Here is a 12,236-nt window from a genome sequence, read left to right on the forward strand (position 1 = left end):
ATGATGGCTGCACTAAGCAAAACAGGAGACTATAAAGAAAAATATTCAGCAGTGCTATAGCACATTACAGGCTATGCACTGTGGAGAAGCTGTGGCTCAGCACTTCTGAGCTTAGTCCTTATATACACAAAGAAACTGTAACAGACCCTAAAAAAAAGTACATATTTTATTGGGAGCTGGGGCAATGGACAGAAGGGCACCTATAAATTTTAAAAAAACATAAATGCATAATATTTTCCCTAAACCCCCAATCTGGGAAAAATCTGTAGACTATGCACTTCTATAGACAATAAGCCAACTCTCAAAATTAGCAAACTGAACTAATGCTTCCAAAAGCCTAGAGATTCTTTACACATTTACTAAAATACTTCTGGTAGGAAACCAGTCATTTTAATAGGAAAGGTGCATTCAGTATTGTAAAACATTTGCAATATACAGTTTTTACAACAAGTAATACACCACTGTAGATCTACAAAAATTTTTGAATAAGCTTGACTCTTTACCTCACGATCCTCTTTAAATAAATATTTAACAAAAGAATCTCCCTTCTTACAATGGAAGTAAGACCACAGATAAAAAGAGTGTCAACTATGTTGCAGAAATGCTACAACAAAGCCCCTTTCACCCGCCAGTCTTGAGACAGCAAATCCTGCAGTTCTTCTTCATCTTCACTACCAACATCCTCCTCCTCTTTCTCTTGTGCTGCTCTTAATCTCATGGCTTCCTTTAACTTCTCCTTCATCTCGTCCTGACGGTTCCGCAAAAGCTCGACACGGCGGTAACATTCGCTGTTGGAAGGTGAAACACCTGTTAACATTTGGGGCCTTTCCACATTAATTTGATCACCTCCAGTGCTGGATTTTGCTTCTACAACTTTGGGTGAAGAAGCTTTACAGCTTCCCATCAGTGAAAAAGAAATAAGCTTTCAAGATGGTAGTGTACCTTCTCAGTGTTCAGCAAGTGAAAATTCTCCTCAAGGAGAGGAGAGGTTTGGTCAATTCTCTAGCAATGAGATCTAATCCAAATACTTAACAACTGCAATACAGTCACAAACCATTTTTCAAAAAGCACAGAACCAATATCCACTTCCACATAAGAAGGAACACAATTCTTTCCCCCATTTATGGTTCTCATGAGAGAAAGGTGTGACATCAATTATCAATTTTGATAACTTAGTGGTAGCATCTCTGAAAATAAAAAAAGCAGCACAAAGTGTTCAGATTCTTTATCTGCTTCCTCTGTGCTGTAACAGAACATTTTAAGTAAGCACAATCCAAAAGTTTCAGGTTTCCATTCACTCAAAAAGTTCTGTCCTTGAATTGTGTTTTATAACCATTCTAGCCACTTTAAATGGCAAATTTTTTTGAAAATGCCAAGTAGTACCAGCCTGATTTAAAATCTCCTTTGACTCTCTCATTCTTATTTGCTTAGAAGAGTCAACATGAAGGAGTTAATATCTGGATTCTGTTTCCCCTGGCATATTACCACTATGATTCTTACAGGCAGTCATAGCTGAACATTTGAAAGCCAAGGCATTTATTTCATTTTCAACTTAATTTGAAATAGCCTGCATTTGAATACACTCAGAAGTCAAAGTTACAAAAAGTCTTTAAAAATGTTTGGAACTTTTATTTTGGGGAAAAATAATTATAGTTAAAACTTGAAATACTCTACAAATTTCTGAATTTGGTTCTATGTACTTACACCAGCCTTAGCTAGTGAGAAAAATAAATCCTCAAAGAGAGGCAGGTTTAGCTCAAGCCCTCTGCAGAATTACATGAACATTGTTAAAAGACATTCCTGTAACAGCAAAGTTCAGTTTGAACCCAATGCTCTTGTTACCATACACTGCTGATTATGTGCAGCATGTAATCTGCCCAGATGGTTTAAGTGTTGCTTTAATTTCCAGTGTCTTCTTTTTGTTGCATCTCTTTCTTTTCAGTCGCTACCATTGCCATTATCACTGTTAATATCAACGTGTCGAGCTACACGAAAATGGTAACCAACTTCTCCACGGAGCTGTATTTCAGATTATTTGAGTTTAAACCAATGCCCATCCAACCACCACACCCACCATTTCAGCAAAACAAAACCAAACAAACCGCTTCATGTAATGAAGTGCATCACTCCACAAACCTTTAAGTAAACTTCTACTAGAATTAAAGAGGGTTTGCCACAGGACAGGACATTTTCAGTACAGGAAATGTTTCTTAAAAATGTTCACATAAATTCTACATCCATCAGATTTCCCAGGGAAATACAAATTAAGACATTAAGCCACTGGGCAGGGGAAGAGGGACAGTTTGTTCCAAAAATTTGCCTTGTGTTCTTTCAGTGATTTCAGTGCATTCTCTCTTTGGAGAAAGTTACAAAAGTTTGTACCAAAATTCATGTCTTTATTTGGTATCATTCTGCAATTTGAGGGAGTCTGGCCTTCAAATGATTAATGAAAGGTAGTATTGCAGATTAAAAGTGTTTTTATCACTCTAGACAAAGAGCAATCCATTACTGCTAGAGAACAGAGAATTTGAGGAAAAATTGATCTACTTACATCTGCTCATCAATTTCTCCAATCTGGCGATCTAGTCGTCCCTCCTCATCATCTTCTGCCACTATTGCTTCTGAAATCTAAACCAGAAAAGCACTGAGAAAATTCACCTTCATCCTGAATTCCACTTCCACTCCTTTACAATGTCTGTGTCCTCCCCTGTTCCCCTCTACCTGAAGTTAGTGTCAATCTCCTCTATGTATATTCCCATCTTTACAAGGGCAAATACAGAAAAAAAAATTGTCTTGTTTTAGTTTGAAATGGAAATGCTTTTTCTTAAAATCAAAAGTAGTTTGGCTGCTTTGGGGCTAATCTTTGGAAATTTTCAATACACTACTATTTGAAACTGAGCATAAACAAACAACACACACCCACAGTCTGAGGCTGAAACGGGAGCTCTATCCCAGTGCTTGGGACTTAAATACACACCACTTATTGAACATACTGTTTAAATATTCCCACTAGATCCCGAAGTGTTTCTAACCTGTTATTTTTTTCAGCATATACTTTCTCAAATCTGAATGTCTGGGAGATGCTATGCAATCAATGGTCCACGCATAACTGAGAAGATTCCTCCTAAGCTGAAGAATTATCTGAATGGCTTATGCTAGCAAAATGTATCCACCACCGCTTTTGTATGAACATTCGCTCTGTTTATAGTGCTGACTGCTTTAAAATGAGCAATGATACATTTTTCTGCACCACTTTTCTTAGCAGTTGACATATGAGTAACTATTTACAATTAAAATAATTAAAAGGATAGCAAATACTCTAAGGCAAGACTGAGAAGACCAGGTAATCTGTAGTACAGTTTTAAATTCTACACAAGGGCCGATAAACACCTGCTACAGGAAGACTTTCCATGCAATGGTAAACAGTGAAAAATTGAAGTACAGAAAAACTGGCCAATTTACGTGTCTCAAACTCTTTTGTCACCTTCCCAGATTTTGGAGTTCATTTCCAGTACATTTAAATTAAACATGAAATCCAGGTTACCTACACTTTATAGATACTTTTTTAAAAAGATAGAAAAATGGGTAGTGTTTTTAATTAAAATGTGAATATAGAGCTAAAGAAGAGCCCACAGTTGTGTCCTGTTTGGATACAGGACACTGATCTGAGGTAAATGCTAGCTAAATAGTATTTAAATAAACTACAGTGTAACAAATGTAACTAGATGCGTATGACTGTATCTTGATTAATAGTTTTCAACTTAATTTCATTTAAGTGGAAAATACAAGGAACCCTTTGCTCATTTATAAAGTGCATTTAACCACACACTGCATTGAAACAAACAGCTGACAAATGCAGATGTCAGCCATTCTGCAGAGCTGCATGAAACTGTTGTTTTCCTTATTGTGTATAGTATTTAGAATCAATAAATATAGATTCCATTACTTACTGTGTTGACCTGTCGCATTGCCTTTTGAAATTCATCCCATTCTTTGTCCATCTGATCCTTTGGAGCATCAACTTTTCTCACCTAAGGAACATGGAAATTTATAAATTAACAATTTAAGTCTAATGACTCTTTGGGGCACTGTAAAAAAAACCAGGAGAAATATGAAAAATTATGCTGTGTTATCAGAAAAGTCTGGTTGATGTATTTCAGTTTAAGTAATGGATAAGAGCGAGAGAGTGCAGCTGCACAATGGTTTCGGAATTAAAATCTGACTCTACTTCTGGATTAAAACAACATCCGTGATTGCAGCATTAAAGAATAATTATTGACTAAAAGTGGCCGGTGTGGAATGTCTGCAGCAACAAAAGTGAGTTTGATGGTCTGTCATTTCACTGTGTCAGGTGATAACTATTAAATTCTTCTGTAAACTGCCTGTACAATTGCATACAGTAGCCATTCCACAAGCCAAAAAGCAGTGAATTGTTTGCCTTTGGCATAACGTAAAGTATCAAACCTTTCAGTCACTAGTCTGCTGGTGTTAGGTAGCCTGACTGTATTTCAAATCTAGTCTAATTTTGTTGGCTAACAGAAGAAACTGTACAGCTAGAAACCAATTTTAATGACATGCAAAGCTTTTTATTCTGTGGTAGATGGCATTTAGTACTAAGACACGAAGTCTGAAAAAGTAGTAGTGGTAAGAATGTGTTTAAGATCTACAGCCAAGGTAATCAAAGCCAGATTGTGCTTTTAATGCAAATAAATAGACAAGGTAGTCTACCTGTGTAATTGAAACTTCCACAATTCAAGACTGGAAGATGTGGCATATAATTAGAGGACAGATTATGCCTGACTCAGGACTGGTTAGAAATTATACAGCTAGAACTAAGCAGTTTGAACATAGTAAGTCATGACACCATCTTTTTTGCATTAGTTTTATTTTCCCTTTATTCATTCTGCTCTTTTGGTGACATGTCAGTCATCACCTTAGTAAAGACAACAGTTTGGTGTGTTTTGTTCCTGAGTGACCATACAAAATCAAGTAGTGTGAATTAAGTTTATAGAATAAATTAGAAGCTTCCAAGCAAACTCAAACTGGGAAGTAATAGTCATCATTTCATTTTTCTGTTCTGTTATTATTTCTATCATATGTGTATGTACTGTGTTATTATGCATTGTGGTTGTCTTTTGTAATTCATAATTATTTGTATTTCTTACAATAAATTTAAACACTAAAGTTATTATTTTTTCTTGAAATATTTATCTAATCCAGAATTTATGTGCTTTACAAGTATCTGATGAAAATAACAAGCATTTTTCACACCTACAATCTCCCTTTCAAATGCCCAGTTAATTTTTCAAATAATTATTTCATGTATGATTCCAACACAGAACCACTGCATCCACCTCAATACAAGTGATGTCACAAACATTTTCCTTCCTCTGAGTATTAGTTACACTCAGAAAGGGCTGATTAAAAGGAGGAGCCACTGCAGGCAATTCAATGGAACAAGTAACCATTTGTAAATTTATCAGTGCAGGCAATAACCAGAACAGAGGTCACTAACCAGTGTCCTCACAGATGTAAGCAGATTCTCCTTTCCTGCTAGGCATTCCTGCATTCCCAACTTATGATGAAACTAAGTATTTGAAAATTGTACTCCTTCAATTAAGACACAAAAAAAAAAAAAAAAAAAAGAAAAAAAAAAAAAAACCACCAGCCAAAGCATGGCTTTTTCAGCTACACATTTCAATATTCAGAATATCATTATTCAGAACTATTCACATATGGCAACACATGTGCATGAGTAGTGCCAAAAGAATCTTGCCAGAGCAAATAAAACACCTAAGCCTGTTAGCTGGGCCAGTGGGACTAACTGAACATGAAGAAGCATTATTTGGAAGGTCTCCAAATTAGATGTCATGGCTTGGCCTCACAATGCCATTTAAATACACCAGCAGCCTTCCACTGTGTGAACAAGGAAATATACTCAAAGAAAATAAAAATTCTTAGGCCTACAGCACTATATTTCAATAAAGCAAGCAAGAAAGCCATCAAATCTGTGGCAAATTTTACAAAACAAAACAAAAAAAAGGTTTGTATTTCAAATACCAGTGTTTATTTTGGTCATCATTTGGGACCGTGCAAGCTGAAGTATGAATGTTTTGGAATTCCAAGATTTTTAGTTGTGGGTTCTTTTTTTTTTTTTTTTTTTTTTGAGAAACAAGGTGAATACCCACATTTCCTTTCTTTTCTGAGCATCACAAAACCCCAAAGTGGTAAAAGACGAGAGGGCTGAAGACCAAGTTCACTCCTGTGGTGTAACCAGTACTACAGATGACAGCGTGTGCCATAATGGAGCTGTTTTCATTCCGACAGGATGCACCCTATCAGTCACACAGTAACACAACACTTTTCAGCAGGATCTCACAAAGGACATTATAGAAGTGTTATATTCCCAATTCCAAAGCAAAATTGAACGTACAAATTAAGTGAACTGCTTTTCCTGGGATGACTCACAGAAATAAAGGTAGATTGTCCAAATCTCAGTTCAGTATTCCAGCCAACAAATGACATTTCTTTAAGAGTCACAGAGGAACCATAATCAAAAATACCTTCTAAGAGATGACTTTAACAAGCACTTCCTGCCCACCTCCATCCCTTTTCATGTTTTCTAATTCACACAGAATGAATGTTTAAAGCTGCAGCATGGGAGGTTCAGACTGAGCAGTAGGAAGCATTTCTTTACCAAGAGAATGGGCAAATACTGGAACAGCCTTCCTGGAGAGGTGGCCAATGCCCCAAGCCTGTCAGTGCTTAAAAGGCATTTGGACAGAGTCCTTAATAATAAGTTTTAGCTTCTGTTCAGCCCTGAAGTTTTCAGGCAGTTGGACTAGATTATTATTGCAGGTCACTTCCAACTGAAATAGTCTATTCTTGTCGAAATAGTTCAGTCATTTTCCTATATTCCAGTATGACTGATTACCTCGAAAAGCATCCTTACTACTTCGAAAATCAGTACAACTGGCAGAAATAAATCCAGTAGCATAAAACAAGTAGATCACTTACTTTTGCATCCACTTCAGGATCATCAAAGAAACCTTCTGGCAAAGCTTCAGCAGTGTTTTCTTTCCTGAAATATTTGATTACTATTAGCCCAAGTTAACACTTTACAATCTGCTTTACTGCAGAGTTAAAAATAGTCAAGGACGAAATTCATGATCCTTTGTGTAAGTATGTAGAAACACAACAAGATTTTTAAGCCTTTAATTTTACCTACAACCATCAAAACCTCCTCCTTCGGCTTGGTCTTTCCTCGCTTTGAAGGAACTGCACAGAAAGGTTTAAATCTCACTGTTAAAACAAGAGCTGCAGCTTATGCTTCTTAAACTGTTCTTTCCAGCGTGCTGAACACCCAAACATTATAACAACACAGTTTCTACTTCTGAAAGACTAAAGCACTGTCTAAAGGAGTGCTCAAGTGAGCTGAACCATTACCATAGAACAAGCAGTTTCCTTTAAACAGTGGAAAGCCGAGGTTGACATGAAGCTCCCACAGTACTCTGTGTTAAAATTTGCAAAGAGATGTCAAACAGACTCTGTATGGCACTGCTCCATCTCTTCTTCTGTCCTAGGGTGCAAGATACCTGTCTGAAATAATGCCTGAGGCTCACATATATACAAACTATTCTGAATGAAACATAACAATAAGTTCTAAGTGATCACAGTCTCTGTTTCCTGGAAGATAAATGTTTATTTACAATTCCTAAGACTATCAATATTTGATTTGACTGCTTACCTTTCAACTACCTTCTCTTGTATCTCTGCTTTCTGTATGGATCCTGAATGGGAAACTATAGGAGCAGCTGGGGTTCTGGTGTCAAAAAAGTCTATAGGAAAGAACAGAAGTCTGTGACAAAAAGAACAGCTGTTCAGGCATTTTCTAAAATTCCTACTGAACAGGAATTTCAGTTAGCACCTTACTGAATCAAGGGAAGAACAGACAGATGTTACTTCCCTTGGCAGCCTCAAACAACTAGAACATAAAATCAATAAGCAACCACCACACAATAAAAGGAGATTCTTTGCTAGTTTATCTCTACTTCCAGTATTACACACCCTCACCATCACCTAATGGCAATAATTAAAAAAATAAAATAAAAACCTTTCATCATCAGTTAAGTAACAGTTTCTCCTTACAGAGAATCACTATTAATTACTAAGAGTTACTAATTACTATTTCAGTCAGCATTACCTGCAGGCAGAGAATTAGCTATTACTTCTTGAGTTGGAGGTGGAATTTCAGTTTTATGCACAACTGAAGATTTGCTTGATTGTTCTTGTTCCTCCTCTTCATCATCATCGTCGTCATCGTAATTCCCTGACAATAAACTGGGACCCGGGCCCTTGGAAAGCTGTACACTGGCACTGTCTTGCTCTGCTTCATCAAAAAAATCTGCTGGCAGCCTGGTAAAGAGCCCACAGCACAACTGTTTGAAACTTCACAGCAATGACTCCAGTCCAGCACCAGCAGCCCAGTCCCTCTGTGAGCAATGCAGGCCATGAGACACTGAGCAATGCCCTGAGCTGCACAGCTGCCAACACAGCCACTGTCTGAAGGCAGCACACGCTCGGGGCTCTCATTTTAAGTTCCCCAGAAATGTCCAGGTTAATTCTAAATAATATTTTAGATGCATTTTTCCATTTGCATACTCACATTAATAAAAATAACCCGTAACAAATTGGAATGGTGGTTGAAGTAATTATTTTTACACCTACTACGTAATTTGCTATTTATTTTGGGTACCTAGTGCTGTCTAGGACTGCAATTCAGAACAGCCACACAGGCTCAGCAATGAGAAAACATAGATTTGCTGGAATAGCTGCAGCCTGCAAGCCAAACATTTTTCCACATTATATTTTAAACTGATTATACCAACAAGTTCAAAAATGGACAAACCTCTCAAGTGTTAATTTTGCACTAAAAATTCAAACTCCTACAAGGAAACAGCAAGTGGTACCTATGCAAGGTAGTAATTTATCCTGTGAAGTGTAAAGGAGACCCACAAGTGTCACCTGACATCTGCCAACCCTACAAAGATGTCAGAATACCATCAGAAATTTTAGGGGCAGTTAAGATCCCCTTGAAGGCAAATACATTCCTGTATTTGTACAAGTTCAACTGCAGCATATGCACCTACATGAATTTTAGGTGACAAAAACCGTCCTAATGAAGACCTGTCATTTGTCAGTAGTTTTTGTTAATAAATATCATTTAATTATACATTCAAAATTTGTCTTAATTTCAGACTGCCACCTCTTCTGTAGGATCTCAGCATTATTAGAGTACATGCTACAATCTGGTTATGTTCAAGCTGTGTAATAGCACCACAGGTCAATCCTTTAAAGTCTATCAGTGACAGTGAAAGAATTCCTGTTTTCTCAGAGAGTCTTAAGAGTTGATACAATTATGTTCACCCAGGAAGATGCTGCCATGTTCAGGAATATACAACTCTGTTAGAGAACAGGCAGAAGCAGGGATCTGCTGACTCTCTGAACCTTTGCCCCTGTCCAGGAAGCAGAGACAAGGAAGAGCTGGATAAGAATGCAGCCACTGGTAGGTAGAAAAAATTCACACATAACAAGATCTACTTACCCCGATGAAGACGTGTGTGGCTTTTCATCTGTACCTGTACAACAGCCAAGAGTCACTTCTTAAAATCCAGGCTTTTAAAAGAAACATTCCCCTGACTTCTATGACAGCACCAAGTCCCCAGATGCGTATGTATTTATCATGTCTCATAGATTTACATGTCTGGTAGCACCAAGGGAAAAAATTAACTGTCTTTCCTTTGGCAAGAACTTTGGTGCATGGTTTGAGGAAAACCAGTGACTTGATTCCACTGAAAAGGAATAACACCACTTCTAGGCAAGTGCTCCTACTGCTTAATTTACACTGCTTCTCGATCTATTTGGGCCAAGCCCACAGTTCCAGGACCTAATTTAACCCAATAACCCAGAAGAAAACCAGGTAAACTTCCAAAAGCACAGTTCTCTCCTGACACAGAACTCAATGAGAAAGGGCAGTCAAACTTTTTCCCTTTTCAGCAGCAACGGGCTGACATTAACTGAACAGTCTGGTGTATTCATACTCACTTCCACAGGAACAAAACAAACCAGAAACATCCAAGATGTAAAATGGATGGATTCTGGCAAGCATTTCTCTCTCATTACCTTTTACTCTCTTTAGGTCTGTATTTTCTGTCTCAACTGTTTTTCTCTTGATAGGATGAGACGATGTGCCAGCAGCTGAGCCAGTGGCTGTCTGCTTTGTGCCTTTTAATTCTGCAACTCTCTGTAAAGAAATAAAAATTTGGGACACGTTACTAGCAGTAACTTCTGGACTGCAGCTTAAAATACAGAGTTTTTACAACAGCTCAACAAAGTGAGCTAATACATTTCTAGAACAGTATCACTGAAACAGACACCACAGGTACCAAAACAAAGACCAGTGTTTCTGTCAGCCTCTGGAATGATGTGACATGGAGGAAGAAGAACTGACACTCACACAAGGGAGGCTGTAGCAGTAAGAAAGAAAAGACAGAGCAGTGACACTGACAGCAGTAAGGCACTGCAGAAAATAACAGGAAGGTTGGATTTATTCTAAGGCCCTAGAATATTAAATGTTTTAAAATTAAAACATGGCATTTTAACAGCATGAAAGACATCACCCTGCTTTGCCACAGTCATCTAGTCTGAATGCAGGCAATGAACTGGAACCCCTCAGTTCCTGAATACTTGTAAAATTAAACACAGTCTTTCAGTTTTTGCTAAGAAGTAGCAGCAGAACTTAAAAAGATTTAAAAAAAATTGGGTCGCATCCAAGTTACAAATTCTTCGTATTTACTATTGATTTACAAAGGAAAAAAAAAAAAGTATTTTCGTAACCCCACATAAGCTGTCACTTGACAGCTCACAGATCCCCAGGCAAGCCCGGGAAGGCGGGGAGGTGGGGGAGGTTCCAAGTCCAAGCTGCAGACAAGTGACAGCCAAAAACTGTCGCTTCACCGGAGGAGCGGACCCCTGAAAGACACGGGACCCCTTTTTTAAGGGCTGGCTTTTCAATCCCCGCATGGGATTTAAGAGAACGGAAGCCAGACGGAACAGCCAGGCTGGTTCCCACGCTCATCCCGGCGGGCGCTCCGCTGCTCCCACTGCCGCACAGAGCCAGGAGCAGCGAACCCCAGGACCCCGTTCCGGCGGTGCGGCCTCTCCCCAGCCCTTCCCCTTCCCAAGAGCTGTCCCGGTGCTCCCGAACAACAAAGCCCGGCCGAGACCCGCACCCTCCGCACCGCCGCTCACCTCCCGGTGCTGCTTGCCCAGGACGTGGGTCTGCCACAGCAGCTCGCTCTTCACGGGCGCGTTGCACAGGGTGCAGCTCAGGTGCCCCAGGCTGTTGTACGTGTCGGCCGCGTTAAGGGAAGCACCGTGCGGGCGCGGACCCCCTCCCTCCACCCATCCCTCCCACCCTGCTTGCCGAGCTCTAGGGAGCCCGGTGCTGAGGATATTTGGCGAAGGGCGACTCGATGCGCTTCTTGCCGGCGTTCTGGCGCTGCTTCTCCCTCATGAGGCGCCGCAGCTCCTCCTGCCGCACCTGCTTCCGCCCCGCGCCCGCCCCGGCCGCCGCCATCTTCCCCCGGCGCGCAAGGGCGGCAACGGCGCGCGCCGTGACGCTGCCGGGAGCGCGCCGGGAAGGGAGCGGCGGGAGGAGGAGGAGGAGGAGGAGGAGGAGGAGGAGGAAGAAGAATAATGGACCCATCTTGTTCGTCGTCTTCCTCGGGATGTTCCTTAGTTAAGCCTTTGGAGCACCAACAGAGCTCGACAGACACAGCAGTCCAGCTGTGGGACACGGCTGTGAATAAACTGCCTGAAACGTACTCCACCCCTCACGCCAAACCACCAAAATAAGTAAAAAATAATAAACATTACATCCCATACGTCCAGATCTAGAAAACACAGAATCACGGGGTGGGTCAGGTTGGAAGGCATCACAGTGGGTCATCTGGTCCAACCTGCCTGGCACAGGACTGTGTCCAGGTGGTTCTTTAATATCTTCAGTGAGGAAGACTCCACACCCTCTCTGGACAACCTGTTCCAGTGCACGGTGTGCAACACAACCGTGTAAAGTACTTTATGTTCTTTTGTTTTGAAAAAAAAAAAGCTCGGCTTTTAAAGTTCCATGTCTTTGCCAATCCTGGGAACACTGGAGGCCCCAAATCACGGTGCCC

At 39.9% G+C, this 12,236-nt stretch overlaps 2 protein-coding genes across 5 annotated transcripts in view; one reads left to right on the top strand and one right to left on the bottom strand.

Annotated features, from left to right (window-relative positions):
• Positions 1-5,188, top strand: part of LOC128783698 (poly(rC)-binding protein 3-like) — a 499,860-nt gene extending 494,672 nt beyond the window's left edge. For all 3 annotated transcript variants that reach the window (XM_053934802.1, XM_053934809.1, XM_053934771.1), the window contains one exon: positions 3,049-5,188. In XM_053934802.1, the coding sequence (XP_053790777.1) occupies positions 3,049-3,113 (65 nt within the window). In that variant the 3' untranslated portion in view covers positions 3,114-5,188. The remainder of the gene's footprint in view (positions 1-3,048) is intronic.
• On the bottom strand, positions 149-11,656 carry ZNF830 (zinc finger protein 830). Of its 2 annotated transcripts, XM_053934819.1 has the most exons (10): positions 11,517-11,656; positions 11,311-11,410; positions 10,183-10,303; positions 9,605-9,638; positions 8,204-8,415; positions 7,748-7,838; positions 7,018-7,081; positions 3,951-4,031; positions 2,552-2,628; positions 149-788 (listed from the first exon to the last, which is right to left on the bottom strand). In XM_053934819.1, the coding sequence occupies exons 1-10, from the start codon at positions 11,636-11,638 to the stop codon at positions 605-607; spliced, it is 1,086 nt and encodes a 361-aa protein (XP_053790794.1). In that variant the 5' UTR covers positions 11,639-11,656; the 3' UTR covers positions 149-604. The 2 variants fall into 2 exon arrangements, with proteins under 2 accessions (XP_053790794.1, XP_053790802.1); XM_053934827.1 differs by lacking the exons at positions 149-788; positions 2,552-2,628; positions 3,951-4,031 and adding an exon at positions 6,080-6,335.
• Between the last annotated feature and the right edge of the window lie 580 nt (positions 11,657-12,236).

The sequence above is a fragment of the Vidua chalybeata genome, chromosome 1 (genome assembly GCF_026979565.1).
Source record: "Vidua chalybeata isolate OUT-0048 chromosome 1, bVidCha1 merged haplotype, whole genome shotgun sequence".
In the NCBI taxonomy this organism is placed as follows: domain Eukaryota; kingdom Metazoa; phylum Chordata; class Aves; order Passeriformes; family Viduidae; genus Vidua; species Vidua chalybeata.